Source organism: Loxodonta africana, chromosome 16 (assembly GCF_030014295.1).
Source record: "Loxodonta africana isolate mLoxAfr1 chromosome 16, mLoxAfr1.hap2, whole genome shotgun sequence".
Taxonomy (NCBI): Eukaryota; Metazoa; Chordata; class Mammalia; order Proboscidea; family Elephantidae; genus Loxodonta; species Loxodonta africana.
This window is the reverse complement of record NC_087357.1, coordinates 22,456,125-22,474,497: the sequence shown is the minus strand read 5'-3', so window position 1 is coordinate 22,474,497 and position 18,373 is coordinate 22,456,125. Positions and strand designations below refer to the sequence as shown.

Sequence of the window (18,373 nt, the reverse complement as noted above, 5' to 3'; positions counted from 1 at the left end):
GCCACTGCTTTTAGTATCACAGAACTTTCTTAAAAACACTACCACATGGACTTTGATAAGTTCATTTGGAACAGATCAGGGCTTGGAACAGATTTTGTATCGTCAAACCCAGTGCTAGGTGCACAAGTGTTCTCCTTTCCAACTCAACTGGCTCACAACTCTCCTCATACGTTTTTTCTTTTAGAATACATTATGTCCAGGCATAGGTTTGTCTGTGTGGCTTTTTATCTCTCTCTCTCCCTTTCTGTCTGTTGGTTTTGACTTTAACAATAGCCAACTCCTGCTAAGTGCTAACTATAAAATTGATACTGCACATATAAACTAGTTGCCATCAAGTCGATTCTGACTCATGGTGACCCCATGTGTGTCAGAGCAGAACTGTGATCCATAGAGTTTTCAGTGACTGACTTTTCAGAAGTAGATCACCAGGCCTTTTTTCCAAGGCCCCTCTGGGTGAACTCGAACCACCAACCTTTCAGTTCAGGCAAGCGTGTTAAACATTTGCACCACCCAGGGACTCCACTGCACTTATGTTACCTACTTAATCTTCCCCAAACCTTGGGATTATTTACTATCACCCCCATCTTTAAAGATGAGGAAATGGAGACTCTGAGGTTTAGTAGCATACCCAAAGTCACAGAACTAGAAAACATTGGAACCGATATTCAAATCTAAGTCTGTCTGATTTGACTATAAAAAATAGATTGTCCCAATTAGGTCAGCTCCTTAAAGTTTTATAGAAGTAACTATTCCTCCAGACAATGGAAGATTTATTATAGAGAAAACTTCTACGTGAAGGCTCCAAAGGTGCCTGTACTTGGTGTTTCTGCTCTAAATCAGCCTTTTAGACTTTCATGCAAATAATGAACAGAAAACAAACCATCCATTAGTAGTTTTTTTACTTATCTGGCAACTGAAGATTTCCTTCGGCTTTTCTGTTTTTTTTTTTTTTAACTTTTCTTCATTGAACATGTGTTGCTATTATAACTAGAAACAAATCATTTAGCATATGCTATGTTGCACATAAGATAATTCATTTAGGAAAAAAGCTGGTTTTCAATACTAAATTAAAACTAAACAGATAACATTAAGCAAGCATAAGAAACCTGGCTTGGCTACTTCTACAGAAAAATGGACACTTCTGGTTTCAACTGAAGTTGATTATCCCTAACATATCTTTTGACCTCTAGCCAATAGATGGCCTGTGGACCATACAATGAGAATCACATGGGGATATTGTTTTACATACAGACCCTCTAGCTTTACCTTAGTTTCATTGAATCAGAGTTCTACATGGTGAGAACCAGGAATCTGTATTTTAATAATGCTCCCCCAGGGGTTCTGCATGCCAGAGTTTGAGCTCTACTCAGCTTAAGAGAAAGAACTTTGCTGAGACGTTGTTGATGGGTGGGCTCTTTGTAGATGGCCACACCTTAAAACGGAGTGAGGTCGGAGTTGCATAAGGTAATCAAAGGCTAGGCTATTGCCTGGTCAGGAGTTCGGCTAATAGGCTAAAGCTGATTAGGGCACAGAGTTCAATGAGACCACAGGTGGTGCCCCTTTGGGCCAATTATTTGACTTGATTCTTGGCCATAGGCCTCTGCTAGCATCTTCATCAATAGGGAAGCGGTAAGACAATGCAGTGCAGTTTCTTCCACATTCACCAGCTCTACCATTTACTGGATGAGTTTGAGGAAGCAAGCCTCTGCAGGCCCAAGACTTTATGATTCTTAGTGCAAGGGGAAGACCAAAGGAGTTGATGTGCCTAGCTTGCAGTACCAAACTCAAACCAAACCCATTGCCACCAGGTCGATTCTGACTCATAGCTACCCAATATATAGCAGGGTAGAACTTCCCCATAGGGTTTCCAAGGTTGTAATCTTTACAGAAGCAGACTGCCACATCTTCCTCCCTCGAAGTAGCTGGTGAGTTCGAATCACCAACCTTTCATTTAGCAGCTGAGCGCTTAACCACTGCACCACCAGGGCTCCTTAGCTTGCAGTAAGCATTCAGTAAAAGATAGCTGTCATTAGTGATCAACCTTAGTGCAAAAGATCTCACTGGTAGATGACTTGAGGCACAAGCCCTGGGCTGGAACCGTGGCTCTGTTCACCTAAAACAGAAAACAGCAGGATTAGAAAGTTACAGCCTGAGACTTGATTTCTTGTGCTTTTGTGCAGTTGTTTCAGCAGGAAGAACTACTGATGCTTCCTGTGGACTGTCTGTTCATTATCTCTTTAATCAGAGAGTGCTCTTTCCTCCTTTCCTTTCTTTTTCCTCTGTCACTTCATCTAGAAACTCATTTCTTTACCCCTGAATGGCTAGCAACCCTCTCTCTGAATGCTTGCATTTGGCAAGACCTGAGTTCCTCTGAGCAATTTGGCTAGATCCTCTGTGTAAAATTTCCTTCCTTCCTACTTTTCTATTTATAACTCGGCCTCATTCAACTTAGAGGTGGCAGCTTCTCATCCAGTTAGGGTTGTTTCTTAGCCTAATATCATGGCTTCTATGACTTGGCTTTAAGAGCTAAGACAGCTATTAGACTCTAGTATGTGGAGGTCCCCAGGCTTAGTTTTGTCTTAAATAAGACTGAGTAGTTTACAGGTTCAGAAGTTTAATTCTCCTACTGAAAAATCTAAGACACAAATTCAGAAAATATTGATGGCAAATGTATGTGTTCATTCTTGTAGCTCTTTATCAGCCTCCATATCTCAGCAGACCCTCTCATGTAAACAGGCAAAATACATGAACAGATGATTCATAAAAGTAAATAAAGCTTAACAAGTAAGAGAAAATGTTCTAGTTTACTAGCTAGTAAAGAAACGTAGACAAAAGTAATACCTTTTTAAGCCTATCACAGCAGCGGATATTTTAAAAAGATAGTATTTCGTGCCTATGAGACTATGGTGAAACTTGATATGTTGCTGGCGGGAGAAAAGTAAAATTTTGTGATTACTCTAGAAGCAATTGTGTGCTAGGTACCAAACCTGAGCTATTCCGACCCCTCCCCTCCCTGACCCAGTTATTTCATTTTAGGGAATCTATTCTAAGAAAATGTGATAAATTTGAAATGATCAATTTGAAAATATTTATCATAGCATTATTTCAGATATCAAGCTCAGAGACAATCTAAATGCCCACAGTGAGAAAAGTCAGCTAACTATAACAGAGCTACCCATCCGTTGGCCATTCTAAGGCCACTGAAATCTCTACCTAGAAGAAACGGTGACATGCGAAGTTTATATCAAACCAGGGAAGGAAGCAGGACCCCCAACTATATGTTATAGAATGAACATAACTCTGTAAGACTCCGTAAAGAAACTAGAACAAGAGATATCGTGTTAATAGTGGCGTTTATGAGATGAGATTTCTAATGACGCATATATTTTGATTTTTTTTCTCTATTTTATAAACATACATTTGTTTTATTATAGGAAAGCCTAATGCAGGATTATTCAAGATAGGCTGTCTGTGATGACTTCTGGGTTTTTACGTGGTCATGTTATGTGAGTCAGTCCATGCTGAAGCCTTTCTCTGAAAGCGATAATTACTGTAGGAGGTCACCTAGGCCAGCACTGAACCACCCTTGCTTTGTAGCACTTCCTACATTTTTGTCATGTATTTTAAAAGACTTTCCCTGCCTTTGAGAACTCAGTACTGACTGCCTTTAAAGTTCCTGGACACATAAAAGAAGCTCAAAATCTTGCTGGGTAAACTTTTCCCTTTGTGTCTTGCCTCTTCCTAATCCCCTTCCACCTTCCCTGGACCAAAGGATTTACAACTGGAGCTTTTTTTTTTTTTGATGTTATGTTTGTAGACAATGGGCCCTGCTTGGGATACAGAAAACCAAACCAGCCCTACAGATGGCTGTCCTACAAACAGGTAAGTCAGGCTCATGGTTTTGGAAAGACTCTTTTGCTAATGTGCTATCCTGAGCTAATTTGATCTCTTTTGGGTCTTAGCCTCTTTTTTTTTTTTTTCCTCTTCTATAGGTGTCCGATCGAGCAGAGTACCTGGGCTCTTGTCTTTTGCATAAAGGATACAAGCCATCACCAGATCAATTTATTGGCATCTTTGCTCAGAATAGGCCAGAGGTAACCATGTTGAATTTAACTCAGTGAAATAAGAGCTAAGCCTAAAGACTGTAAATTTATCCACAATCCAGCATTCTGACACTTGCTGATGATTTACCGGAGCTACCTGAAAATCCCACGACTCCTCAATTCCTTGTAGAATGTCACTGCTCTAGGCTACAAGTCTGCATTTCTCTGATTTCCCAACCCATCACTAATGGGCCACTTTATGTCTGTGTGATTGTAGCATGAGAACAAAAAGAAAACAATAAGGAACTGGCAAATAAGATTTTGAATATATGGTATTAGTAGAGTTGGAACTTGTACCTTGTACTTGAACTAATAAACCAAGGTACCCAGTGCTACTGGCTATAGTCATCTTTATACAATGAGTTAGAAGCGTATTTTAGATATTGCAACGATTAGAATTAAGCTTATCATTGCTATGAGTTGGAATTGACTCAACAGCAACGGATTTGTTGGAAACCCTGGTGGAGTAGTAAAGTGCTACGGCTGCTAACCAAGAGGTCAGCAGTTTGAATCCACCAGGCGTTACTTGGAAACTCTACTGGGCAGCTCTGCTCTGTCCTATAGGGTCGATCTGAGTTAGAATTGACTCCACGGCAGTGGGTTTGGTTTTTGGGGTTCCTAGTCATAACGCCCAATATCCTCAGGGAAGGTCTTCATATGGTTCGGAGTAGTTGGATGACATATGCCCACTAGAGTCAGGTTATATAACCCACAAATCTAGGAGTCACTGGCTGTTCTTTCGGGTGAATAACCCCCCAAATCTGGGAGTCACTGGCTATTCTTTTGGGTGAATCCAGATGCCCCATCTTTGTTATGCCCAGCTTCCACGAGAAGAAGTATACTTGACTCTAGTTTAGGAACTTAATACCAGACCTCAGCTGACACACAAGGCCAAGCATCAGTAGATTCTGACCCATCTTTTCAGTTCTATTTCCTATCACTCTACATGATTCCTGGTGTATACATAGTGATATCACATGCTATCCTATCTGTCTTTGTTCATTTGCTTCCTTGATCCCTGAATTGTCTTTTCTGCCTCTATCTCCATGATGGAATCCAACCAGTTCTTCAAAGCCCTGCCCAGCTTTCATCACTTTTCCAAAAGCAGTCCCAGACAGCATTGTCCCACCCTTGAAGATGATCTGGCTCTTTAAAGCTCCCTAATGCTTTCTGTACCTCTTATAGATGGGATTTATCACACTCTACCATTGTATTCCAGTCTACCTTTGTACCTTAGTTATCTCTGTGCCTATTGTATGTCTCTTATTTAACTCTATTTTATAAAAGTATCTGTGACAGACCCTATGGCCCAGATAGTGATTTGTTTTTGTTTTTTTACCTAAAAGGCACCAAATAGGCATTTGTTGATTAAATGGCTGAATTAATACTCTTCCTTTTCGAAGTACTCTCCAGTCCTTACTTGAACTTCTCTCCATACAGTGGATCATCTCTGAGTTGGCCTGTTACACGTACTCCATGGTAGCTGTCCCCTTGTATGACACCTTGGGAGCAGAAGCCGTCATATACATTATCAACACGGGTAAAACTTCGCTATTACAATACAAATTGGTTCTTTCTTAATAATGAGTAACACCTCAGTACCTGCTTTTGTTAGCAGGCTTGGAATGCTATAGCCAGAAAATGCTCAAGTCTTTACTGCCCTGTAGTACTTAGTATATAGCTTACAGGAAAGTTACAAAAAGCCTACAAGGCAGGGATATGGACAGATGGAAGTTTCAATGAAATGCTTCAAGGTGATGTAGTATGACAGTAGGCCTTAGAGGCAAAACTGCTTACTTTGGCCACATTGGGTAAGCCATAGAGTGAGCTTAATTGACTAAGAACCTGGGAAGCTACAGGTTTAATTCTCTACCCTGTGAACCCAAGTCAGTATGGTTAACCAGCACATACCAATATCGATGTGAGTCTATATGAAAATGTTCATTACCATGGTTAGGGAAACAAGTCCAAGTTCAATGGTCAACTAATAACCCTTTCACATATCCAAGATGTTACTTTCTGTCATGGAACTAGTAGATTAAGTGAGTAGATTCATTTGAACAATAAACACAATTAGAACTTTTCTATGTGTACAAATAAGTATCAAAGCAAATGCTAACACTTAGAATCATAAAATTCTTGTCTTTTAAACTCTACTTTTTGCTCTCCTTTTTCTCCTACTCTCTACTCCCCTTCCAGAAATAAAACACGTTGACAAGACCGCACCTAAGCTATCCATACATGGTGTCTAAATGATATTCATAAACAGTGGCTCTTCTAGAGACTATAAAATGTGTTGCCAGCATGAAAGAAAACTGTGTGCTACTGTTTCAATTAAGCTCATTTATTATCAATGGAATGTTTCAGGTGGTACATTACAAATCTAATCTGCAGACATAACCTCCTTTGGGGATAAACTAGCTTGAAAGTAAATAAAAACAAAAAACTCTTCCTCCTTGCCAGGCAATCAAGTGCATAGCTCAGTGGAGGTGGAGTAGGGGTAGGGGGTGACCTCTGGCTCTATTTCTGCTTTCAGCTGATATTGCCACAGTGATCTGTGACACACCCCGAAAGGCATCAGCCCTATTAGAAAATGTGGAGAAGGGCCTCACCCCAGGGCTGAAGATAATCATCCTCATGGATCCTTTTGGGGATGACCTGAAGCAAAGAGGGGAAAAGATTGGAGTTGAGATCTTCTCCCTGTTTGATGCTGAGGTATGGGTCTGGGCTCACAGCTCAGAGGATGATCTGACACCATGGGCAACTTGCAGGATTTCCCCACATATGCACAAGGCTGTTGTTCCCAGTGGTGGCGTGAGAAGAGTAAATCAAACTCATACTGTGAAGACTTGAGAAGAGTTTCTTCAAGCCCACTCAGAAACTCACGCCAGATCTGGCATGCATAGACCTATAAGTGGGTAATTTATCCATGGAGACAGTAGAGTTTAGTAGTAATTAAGGATGTGGATTCTGGAGCCAGGAATCTCAACTTCAGGAGGGCAGATCCCAAAGTGTACTCCTGGAAAAGGAAAGAGAGGGATGCATTTGTCATAAGTCTGTCCATGTTAGCTAATGTCTTTCTTTCTTGGTTTTCTGTTCATGTAGAATATAGGCAAAGAGAACTTCAGAAAACCTGTGGTAAGTTTTCTCTGCCTGAATTTGAGTCTTGCCATATTCAGCTCTCAAAGCTCATGGTAGGCTAAGCCCTTTCCTTTCCCCACTAGCCTCCTCAACCAGAAGACCTGAGTGTCATCTGCTTTACCAGTGGAACCACAGGTCAGTACCCATGAAGCTGCTCCAGAGGCCCCTGGTCAGCCAAAAACATGTTTTGAGTTCCCAGTCACTGGTGCACTGGTAAATATATTCTACCATAGCCCTATCCTTAGGGACTTACAACCTCAGACTTTTGAGTACGAATGCCCAGACATAAATGTGAGTGAATAAACTTCATTGAATATACTGGGAGGTGTTTATATCTAGTGGACTTCAGGAGTCTTAAAGATGCCCTAGAATGTCAGCTTTCTTCTCCAACCCCCTCTTCTCTCTCTCTCAAGTTGGCATCACTGGATGGTTTCGTTCAATCAAGAGTATCCAGAAATAAGATAGACAATCCTCACAAATCGCTGTGACCCTACCCCACAGCTATCCAACTGTTAGAACTTGTAATAATTTTTAATGTGGCCCATGATGGTCTACAGTTATACTTATTCCATTATGCTCAGTTTATGAGGTAATAACTAGGTAATATTGCTAGATCTGAAGTCCCCAAAATGAAAACCAAAGGGTTTACTTGGATTTTTCTTTGTGACTGTGTTGCTGTCTGAGATCATGGCTGTGCCCTGAGCGATAGTAGAAGGCTAGCAATGCTTTCAGTAAGTAGAATTTCTGGGGGCCATAGATCATTCATAAACAGTCAAATACCATAGATAAAAATTCTTAGTCACAGAAGTAGCATTTGGCTGTCTGCAATGGAACTAATTGAATCTAACTTCTTGTTTCAAGGTCAAAGGCTGTGAAAGCATTGTTCTCTCCACCTCTTGTTTCCTACAGGTGATCCCAAAGGAGCCAAGCTGACTCATCAAAATATTGTTGCCAATGCTGCTTCTTTCCTGTGTCTTTTAGAGGTCAGTAGCCAAGTGAAAGAAACTGTGAATCTATATAAAACATTGCATACTCGAAATTAAAGGAAGCAGAGCTAAAACAAGCAGGTTAAATGCCTACAGTGTGGACAAATGTAGTGTGGTTTTTGTTGAGGGGACCATGTATTTTCAAGCCTTGGCCTTTTTAGGATCACTGCAAATGTCTACACTCCGTGCAGTTAAAGGCACCTTTTAAAGTTATACAGCGCACAATTGTATGTGACAGGCCTAGAAAGGGATAGTTTTTCATTTTCCTTTGGAAGAGAAAGTTGACATTAATCCAATCAATACTGTCTCTTCTTTAATGTACAGGATACCTTCCATCCCTCCCCTGAAGATGTAAGCATATCCTACCTCCCCTTGGCTCATATGTTTGAGAGGACCGTGCAGGTGAGCATCCTATGTTCCTAGCATGTATGTGATATGAAAAGGGAGCCCCTGGCTTGCTAGTCCCGTGTTTATTCCAAAGGCAGCTGTACAGCACTTTCAGATTCTGTCTCTAATGGGAAGGGCACAGGCAGGGAGTTGGCATACCTGAGTTCTAATCCAGTATCCCCCTAACTTGCAGCAGAGCCTTCCTCAGTTGAGTCTGTGTGTGTCAAACAGGGCTAACACTTGCTCCTGCTTCTGCATAGTGCACCTGCCAGTCCAGTGAGATCATAGCTATGAGCTTACTGAAAACAAGAAAAAGGAAATCCATCGCCATCAAGTCAATTCCAACTCGTGGAGACCCCACCATATGTTACAGAGTAGAACTGCTCCATAGGGTTTTCTTAGCTGTAATCTTTACAGAAGCAGATTTCCAGGCCTTTCTTCCGTGGCACCACTGAGTGGGTTGGAACTGCCAACCTTTCGGTTCGTAGCCAAGAGCAACTGTTTGCACCACCTAGGGACCTTCATGAGTTTACTAAAACCCATTGCCATTGAGTCATTCTGACTCATAATGACCCTATAGGACAGAGTAGAACTGCCCAATAGGGTTTCCAAAGAGCAGCTTGTGGATTCAAACTGCTGACTTTTGTTTAGCAGCCAAGCTCTTAACTGCTGCACCACTAGAGCTCATGAGCTTACTATCTACCTTTTAATCCTGATCTGAATATGAGACATTTGTCTTAGTCATCTAGTGCTACTCTAAGAGAAATACCACGAGTGGATGGCTGTAATAAAGAGAAATTTATTTTCTAACAACACATAGGAGAATCACATCAGATAACAAAACAGTGGATAATCACACAATACTAGGAATCATGGCCTAGCCAAATTGGATACGCATATTTTTGGGGAACACAATTCAATCCATGACAATATTGTTTCTTCCTTTTTATTTTATTTTGATTAGAATTATTGAAAAGATCTAGGGTTAAGAAAAGGAGGTTCCCCACAGAGGGGCAGGGAGCTAGCATTTGATTCAGATATGGTGTGAGGCATCCACCAAGGGCATCTTCGTTGGAGGGTGGTGCCGTTTAGGATCTTGTATGTGCCGGATAAGAGCTCTCCTTCTGCGTGGGGAGGGCTGGAGTCCAGGCCCTTCAGACTATTCTGAGGCTGATTTGAGAACTGAAAACAGTGTTGATCTTTCAAGCGCACAGGTGGTATGGTTTGAAAGGTCTCTCTCTTCTCCCCCCCAAATACCTTTTCAACCAGCTTATCTGTTGATACATGAAACGCCAAAATGAGATTCAATTCCTTGAGCTAAAGTGTGGATACCTGATTAATAAAATCTTGATTCCAAAAGCTTTTTTTTCCCCGTTTTAACATATCTGAAAATGGGATGGTCTCACCATTAAAGGCATGTCCTCGTTAATGGGCAGTGTTTTTTTTTGTTTTTGTTTTTTTTGTGCTACTTAATGAATGGTATCTTATAAGAGTTCTGTCATCCACAACTGTGGGTGCAGTGGGTGCATGTCTGCAGTCTCCCAGTCAACCTCCTTATTTGTTCTGTCACCCCAACAGAAATGAGTTTTCATCCTTTCTTGAGGATAGGCTCTCAGAGTCCTATTACCTGGAGTAGGTGTGAGTGCTGTGCAGAGAGACATGCCTGAGGATCTCAGCCTAGTTCCTCAATCCTGTCCAAGACAGTCCCCACTTGAATGTGGTCCTTTGGCTCTGTTTTCAGGCTGTTATATACTCCTGTGGAGCCAAAGTTGGTTTCTTCCAAGGAGATATTCGGTTGCTGCCTGATGACATGAAGACTTTGAAGCCCACAGTGTTTCCCACGGTGCCTCGACTCCTTAACAGGATCTATGATAAGGTACTAACCTTGCTTCTGCTGGCCTGGCTGGCCTCATTGGTAAGGAAATATCCATGGCTTAGGCCTGCCCAAAACTTCTTAAGGAATCTGCCCACCCCGGCCCCCATTCCTACAAGCATCTACTTAAAGTGACATTTACAAATACTGCCATGAAATACCATAATAAATGAAAGCCTCCAATGAAGGAAAAAACTCATTTCAGAGACTAGGAGATCTGCTCAAAATTAAGCTGACCAATTTTTTTTTTTTTAACAGGAAGTTGTTACCCTGATTTCATAACACTTACCAGTTATTGGGCCTCTTGCTGAGGTGCCAGGCCCTATGTAAACACTGGGTATGCCTTCTTTCATTTAATCCTCACAAAAGTACAGGGAATCATACCAACACTTATTATCTCTACCTTACAGATGAGGAAAGTGAGCCTCAGGGATTAAATAACTTGCCCAGAGTCATATCTAATAATAGGGAAAGTAGTTAGAATCAAATTGTCACACAGAAGTTTTAGCTACCATTGAAGAGTGCCCTACTTTCCTTTAGGGAGTAGAAAATGGCGATTCTTCTATCATTCCTCTTGCATTCATTAGCTGAGATTCTCCCATAAAGACACGACAAGTATTTGATTCTTTCTCTTTATTAATCTTCAGAATGTGTCCAAAAGTGACCAATGAGATTTATTTCTAACATAATGAACTCATAATTTTCATATTTGTACATTTAACCCATTTCATTCATTTTTCTTGCTGTTCAAATGGCCCCATCTTAGAAGTTGGGAACCCCATTGAGTTGCTCATGCATTCTTTTGGCATGACCCCAATAGTCTTCGATAGCTTCTAGCACAATAAGATGTCTCAAACTCATTGTGTATGTTTCTTGTCCCAGTCTTGGATTGGCTATTTCTTTAAGGAGCCCTTGGAGCTAGGATTTGAACCCAAACAATATAATAACAGAGCTGAGGCTCTTAACCACCTTACAATGCCACAGGCATGGTGCCCTGAAGAAATGACACACGGCGATTCTTCATATACTTTGAACCCTGCCCCTGGGAGTCTAAAATCCCCCTTCGCTCTGGGATATTTCACCAGGGGATAAATTGAGACTTCAGTGAGGGCTGGCTAGCTCAAGCAGAATTCTGGAACACAGATAATCCATGGACATTGAGAGCCTTTTTTCCAATAGAAATAAATCCTCGTGATATGGAATTATTCAATTTGGTTGTTGTAATTGTTTTCATTTGTGTTGTTGACATTTTTGGGAGATATTTTATAACAAGATAATACTTTATTTTAAAAAGTTCACTTCTGCAGCTTATTTTAAAAATAGAGTACTTTCTTAACAGGTTTCTGTCTCTAACTCTTTGTGACTTTCTAGAGAAAGGGTACATCACGTGAATGTTGAAGAAAAACAAACCTGTCACGGTTGAGAGAGGTATTAGGAATGACCTAATGTAGGCAGCATTTGAGTGTAGGTTTTGGAGTGGGATGGTGGAATATTGGCAAAATGATCATGTTAAAGTCATGAATTAAGCCTAGAACCCAGAGGACAAATGACATTAGGAGGTGAGGATGAGCAGCTCCATTTGGCTGGAGGCCCAGAAATGGAATCATAAACATAGGAGATGGCTGGAGAGGCATTCTTCAACTTTAGAACACCAGAAAGAACTTGGATTTCTTTGAATCTCACTTCCGGTAGGGTGATGTCTTGGAGGCCAAATATAGAGTTCAGGATTTAATTTTGGAAGCAAGGGGCTTTCTTTGTGCTGTGCTTGGAGAGTGTGGGAAACCAGGTGAGGTATGTGAGCTGGGAAAACAGTGCCAGAATTAAACCTAGAGTGAAGAAATTATCTAGGTAGGAAATTTCCATCAGGCCAGAGATACTTTAGTTACAAAGTTTAGTATAGACAAGCATTACTTGGGGAGAGGGAAAAGTTGTACTTGTTTAAAAAGTTACCTTCATTGGGCCTTCTTTGACCTACTAAATCCAAAGCTCTAGGTGTGCTGCTCCTTGAGCTGTTTTTTGTCAAGTACCCCTAGCTGACTTTGTAGGTAGGTGCCAATCACCTTTTGAGGACGTCCTTATATCTCAGTTGTCAAAGCTGTTTGCAGAAAACCAGGAACCTGAAGGGGCTGGAGCTCTGTGTCCATGTACAAAGTCTACTTCTGTTTGAGTGTGACCATAACTCTCTGGGATCATCATTATTTAGCAACCCAGTTTACAAGTGAGGGCCGCTTCCTTATGAAGCTATAAGGTAGCATCTCTTGTTCACTAACTAGGTGGCCTTAGAAAGTATCTCCAATAGGTTTCCAACTAAGAGGTGCTATCACCCTGCAGGTACAAAATGAAGCCAAGACACCCTTGAAGAAGCTCTTGTTGAACCTGGCTATTGCCTGCAAATTCAGTGAAGTGAAAAAGGGTATCATCAGGAATGACAGTTTCTGGGACAAGCTCATCTTTGCAAAGATTCAGGTAAGTTGGGTGGGTCCTGGGCAGAGAGAAGCAAATGTCCAGGCTACCCACTGCCTCAGCATGCCTTGCTTTTCCTCTGATGGCTGAGTTTCTCTCTACCTGGAGATCCTTTCAGACTTTCTGTACCCACTCACCTGTTTAAGATCCCACTGAGACAACTTTGCCACTAAGGGAAATTGGTCAAATAAGCAGAAAACCTATTTTATTTTATTTAGATTCCAGTACTCTTTTTTATTGCTTAAGGTGGTTGGTTTCAAATGACTCCCTGTGGGGATTACAAGTAATTTGAGGGGTTCAAGAATATGAATCATCTGAGGAACTTGTTTACAAAAAATGCAGGTTCTAGCCCCAGATATGGTTATGACAATAAAAGCTATCATTTTAAGTGCTTTTCTATAATGTCAATCTCTTTTCTAAGTGCTGTGTAAATTAACTAATTTAATTCTTGGCTACCCTACCCATTTTTAGAAAGAATGGGTTTCAGCAGTTCTTTTGTCTCTACTGGACAGGCAAGCCTGGGCGGGAAGGTCCGCATCATGGTCACTGGAGCTGCCCCCATCTCCTCTCCCGTCTTGACCTTCCTCCGGGCAGCAATGGGATGTCTGGTAAGCCAAGCATCTTCTTTGAAGATAGTTTATTTCACTTTTGCACAAGCAAAGCTCGCTTTTTAAATAAAAATCAGAACACAACCAAAAATTATCAAAGAAGTCACCCAAAATCTCAGAATCAAGAGAAAACATTCTTCTAGTCACCTCTTCATGCATCGGTTTATAGAAACCTTTACATCAATGGGATCAGTGTTCTAAAACTTATTAAACAGTGTCCTGTCAACATGCCCCTTGTCCAAATAAAGATGTAAATCATTTCAGTGATTTACTAGTAATTTATTAAATAAACCTGTTTAGGATTTGTGGCTTCCAAATGGAGCTCTGGTGGTGAAGTGTTTAAGAGCTCAGGCTGCTAACCAAGAGGTCAGCAGTTCGAATCCACCAGCTGTTCCTTGGAAAGAAACCCTATGGGGAAGCTCTGCTCTGTCCTATAGGGTCTCTATGAGTCAGAATCGACTCGACAGCACACAACAACAACAAATAGTCTCCAAAAGGCCTGTCCCTGGGTGGCGCAAATGATTAAGTGCTTGATTACTAACTAGAAGATTCCAAAAACCCTATGGAGCAGTTCTACTCTGCATACATGTGCATGCAAGCAGGGATTATTGGGTCAAAGCAGATTTTTTGTTCGTTTTGTTTTTTACATGTTGGTGTATACTATCAAACTCACTTCCAGAAAAATCTTATATTTTTTTATACATTCCTGAAAATAATGCATAAGGCCTTTGTGATAGGCTTTGTCAGTTATTTAAATCTTGCCAATCAGATACGTAAAAAATTTTATTGCAGTTTTGTTTATTTTATTAACGCTGAACATGTTTTCTATTGCCTATTGGCACTTGTATTTCTTCTCTGAATTACTTGTTTGTATTTTACTTGTAGAAAAATGGGCAAATTTGATACTCTTTCATATTGCTTTCTAAGAGTTCTCCATATGTCTAATATTCTTGTCATGTGTTAGAAATATTTTTCCTAGTCTCATCTTTTTGCCTTGTGTGTTGTTATATAAAAGCTTTAAATCTCTATGTCTGCAAATGGATTCATTCTTTCTATTTATGGTTTCTTAATTGCTTGGGTAGGACTTTCTAACTCTCAATAGTTCATAAGCCTGTTTTTGCCCATACGTTCTGGTATGCTTAGGTTTTACATTTTTCCATATGAGTCTCTGCTTCATCTGGAATTTAGGGCTTTAGCATGGATTCTGCCCCATTTATTCATTTATTTTCCAAATGAGTAACTAGTTCATTCATTCGACCATCTATACTGAGCATGGAAAAAAAAAAAAAAAAAAGGACACACTTGTCCTTACAGCAAATGTTCCCATCCTTTAACCATAATCAAAAAGGATTCTGATTAGATGCCAAGGCCAGAGGTCCTCCAGTCTTTCAAACTATCACGCTCTTGGCTATTCTTAATACTTCCCTTTCGCTCACATCTTAATCCAATAGACGAGGAGGTTCAGTTGCCACCCTCTACCCCAGAATTGTCTTCTCCAAGCTTTCCTCTCTCTCTCTCTACCAACTTTGCCTGTCACCGTTCATATCCACCATTGCAGTAGCCTATGAACTTGCTTCCTGCCACGAGCCTCTCTTGAGTCAAAATTATCTTCTATACCAGTGGTTGGCAAACTGTGGCCCAGGACAAATCTGGCCTGCCACCTATTTTTATAAATAAAATTTTACTGGAATACACCTATACCTGTTTGTGGCTGCTTTCATGCTACAATGGCAGAGTTAAGTAGTTGAGACAGGCCAGATGGTTCACAAAGCTGAAAAATATTTACTATGTGGCCTTTTATGAAAAAGTATGCTGCCCCTGCTCTATACCACATCTACAGATTTTTCCCTTAAAAAACAAACAAAACAAAATCTCCCTTTATTAAACCCTTTCATTGCCCAGATTAAAGTCCAGTTGCCATTGGGTTGCACACCACTTAGTGAATAACTCACATTTTCCCACTGACTTAAAAAGCCACATTTCATATAAGTTTCTATGCTTTGGTCTATTTATGGACACTTTTGGGTTTTGAGTTAATGCTCAGTTGTAAAGACTTAGCAGCTTGGCATGAATTCCACGTATTAGGACACTACAGTGTCCTCCAGCCCTCAGAAACCTTGCTTTCCTCCTGTCTTGGTTATAGGGCATGACCAACGAATGCTTTATCTTGAGTACACCTCAAAGCCCTTCTTTGGTTTCCCCAGGTGTTTGAAGCTTATGGTCAAACTGAATGCACAGCTGGATGCACATTTACATCACCTGGGGACTGGACATCAGGTAGGTTTCCCATCTGCTGGACAGGAGGTGCAGTGGGTGGGAGAAGGTTCTAAGTGAATGTGAAAGTATAAATCTAGATAACCTCGATGCTTTGGACTAGAGTGGCAAATGTGAAACTCGGGTTTTTGGTCCAGGCCTGTAAATCTTGACTATCCCATCATGGATGCCGGATGATTTTTCAGTTTTATTCTCTTGGAGTCAGTCCATAAATATCTCAGAAATATGCTTGGGATCATCACATTTTACAGTCACCCAGCTGATTCAGTGTGGTGTATTCTAGGCCATGTCGGAGCTCCTCTGTCTTGCAATCATGTGAAACTGGAAGATGTGGCTGACATGAACTACTTTTCAGTGAACAATGAAGGAGAGGTGGGTAGGTTGTGCTCTGTAGTCATGTCCAGATTAGCATGGTGGGATGCTGACAGCAGAAAGAGCACACAGTTGTAAGCAGGCTTGGGCTAGACTCCCTTGAGATCCTGAGCCTCACTTTTTATCCCCTAAAATGAGTACTAAAATCTAATGTTCCTCACACTGTAGTGAAGACCAACAAACGATTTAAGGTGGGAGCAGTGCTTTGTAAAGCACCCTGGTGGGAGTAGTGGTCTTTACTATTGTCATCACTGTGTACTGTCTGGCATGCAGATCTGTATTCGAGGCACTAATGTGTTCAAAGGATACCTGAAGGAGCCTGAGAAGACAGAGGAAGCCCTGGACAAAGATGGCTGGCTTCACACAGGAGACATTGGTCGCTGGCTCCCGGTGGGTATTTAACTTCTGGAAAGGTCATCTGGGGAGAACCACCTGCTTATAGCAAGAAAGGCAGAAAAGTGAATAGGTTAATCAAGTGAGGGAGCTGACGGGAATTAGGCCTGTGTTTATGGCTTCTTCTTGCTATAGAGAGAAGAATACGCCATTGAAGAAGCTAGGCTGGGAGTTGGGAGATGTATGTTCTAATCCCAGCTCTTCCACAAACCAACAATATAATCCTGGGAAAATAACTTAGGATCTGCCTAAATTAGCAAGGCTTTCTGTCTCTAGGCCAGAGTGTCCTTTTGCTACTTTGGTTACAATGTTATAGAAGACAGCAAGATACAGATCAGTTGAAGGGTTTTCTTTTTACCTTTTTCCAAGAAAATACAATTCTAGCAGTAGTCAATGCTGCTGGTACTGTTTCCAGAGCCAAACTGAAGGTGGGATTCTTTAATAGGTCAGATAGTCCTGGAGCTCAGAGTTGGCATGGCTCCCTTGACAACGCAATAGATTTGCTCATAGCGAAGTAAAACTAGGTGACTGTCTAGGAAAGGTGGGGGCGAGGGGTGTAGCATTCTGTTCTTGTACTTATTTTTCTTGAGACAGATATTGTGATTTGATAACTCCATGAACCTACACCTTTTACCTTTTATGGGATTCAGAGGAATACATTTCTTCCTAATTAATTTGTTGAGACATAGCAAGACTAAGGCAGCAGGATTTCTAAAGGAGGTGTTTGCAGAGGTTTGCATTTGCCTCTCAGAGACCCTCATAGACCCTCTCTGTGGAAGACAAAGACCTTTTTAGCATAGCTTGCTGATAAACAATTAGCAGTTGTCCCACCTGTTTTTCTAAGAAGAAAAAACCTTCTAGTCAGTTTCGACTCATAGCAACCCTGTAGGGCAGAGTAGAAATCCCCATAGGATTACCAAGGCATAGCTGATGGATTTGAACTGCCAACCTTTCAGTTAGCAGCCTGAGCTCTTAACCATTATGCCATCAGGGCTCCTTTCTAAGAAGAAAGGACGTTATTTCACAGTAGTGATAGAGCCTTGGGACCCTTGAACGGGATTTTCCAAAGGTCTCCTTTCTGGAAAGTCTTCTTTGGCTACTATGTTCTGGTGGAGTAGGAATGTAACTAGATCCTAAAACTCCTTTCTTGCTCAATACTTCCAAAATTTAAGTGACATTCAAGGAATTTTTTTTGTGAAAACTTCAAGGACTCTGTTCCTAATGACATATTTCATTGACTTGGATCTAGTGGTATCTCACTAAGATATATTCTATATAATAAGAGTTCCCTGTTCTAATAGGCCTAGGATATAGGCAATAGAAGTGTCCTCACACCGACTTGTAAAGGATTGAGCCGTGTTAGTCACCTTCAGATAATGTCTGTTGGGTTGAATTGAGGGCTAATTTCTTGAGTCAGCCTTTTTGATGGTTTCAGGGTGGTTTCAGCCTATTGTCCTACTTAGCATGCGATCATGTGGATTGTATTTGCCACCTGTCCCAATTCTACAATTCAAATCCCTAAGAACGTTAGCTTCTTAGGCCAATTAGCTTAGAGAAATGAAGCTGCAAATAACCTCAGGTGTCTGGCCAGGGAGTCCTCCTGAGGCCGGCTTCTGTCCTAACAAGCACAATTGTTGACTTGCCTGATTAGCACAGTGAAGCTGTTTTAGCCTGCTCCCTGATCCAACAGGAGGAATACATGAAAGGAAGTCAGGGAGGGGGCTCTAATTAATTCAAAAGTCTCCATAAAAGATAGCCGGCCTTTGTGTTCCT

The 18,373-nt window shown here is 41.1% G+C and overlaps 1 protein-coding gene across 1 annotated transcript in view; it reads left to right on the top strand.

Moving 5' to 3' along the window:
* Positions 1–18,373, top strand: part of ACSL5 (acyl-CoA synthetase long chain family member 5) — a 65,413-nt gene that overhangs the window by 34,024 nt on the left and 13,016 nt on the right. Inside the window, exons 4-17 of the mRNA XM_010588991.3 lie at positions 3,818–3,882; positions 3,993–4,094; positions 5,544–5,643; positions 6,640–6,818; positions 7,209–7,241; positions 7,328–7,379; positions 8,154–8,227; positions 8,555–8,632; positions 10,359–10,493; positions 12,822–12,956; positions 13,466–13,561; positions 15,766–15,838; positions 16,119–16,207; positions 16,481–16,597. Coding sequence (XP_010587293.1) covers positions 3,818–3,882; positions 3,993–4,094; positions 5,544–5,643; positions 6,640–6,818; positions 7,209–7,241; positions 7,328–7,379; positions 8,154–8,227; positions 8,555–8,632; positions 10,359–10,493; positions 12,822–12,956; positions 13,466–13,561; positions 15,766–15,838; positions 16,119–16,207; positions 16,481–16,597 — 1,328 coding nt within the window. The remainder of the gene's footprint in view (positions 1–3,817; positions 3,883–3,992; positions 4,095–5,543; positions 5,644–6,639; positions 6,819–7,208; positions 7,242–7,327; positions 7,380–8,153; positions 8,228–8,554; positions 8,633–10,358; positions 10,494–12,821; positions 12,957–13,465; positions 13,562–15,765; positions 15,839–16,118; positions 16,208–16,480; positions 16,598–18,373) is intronic.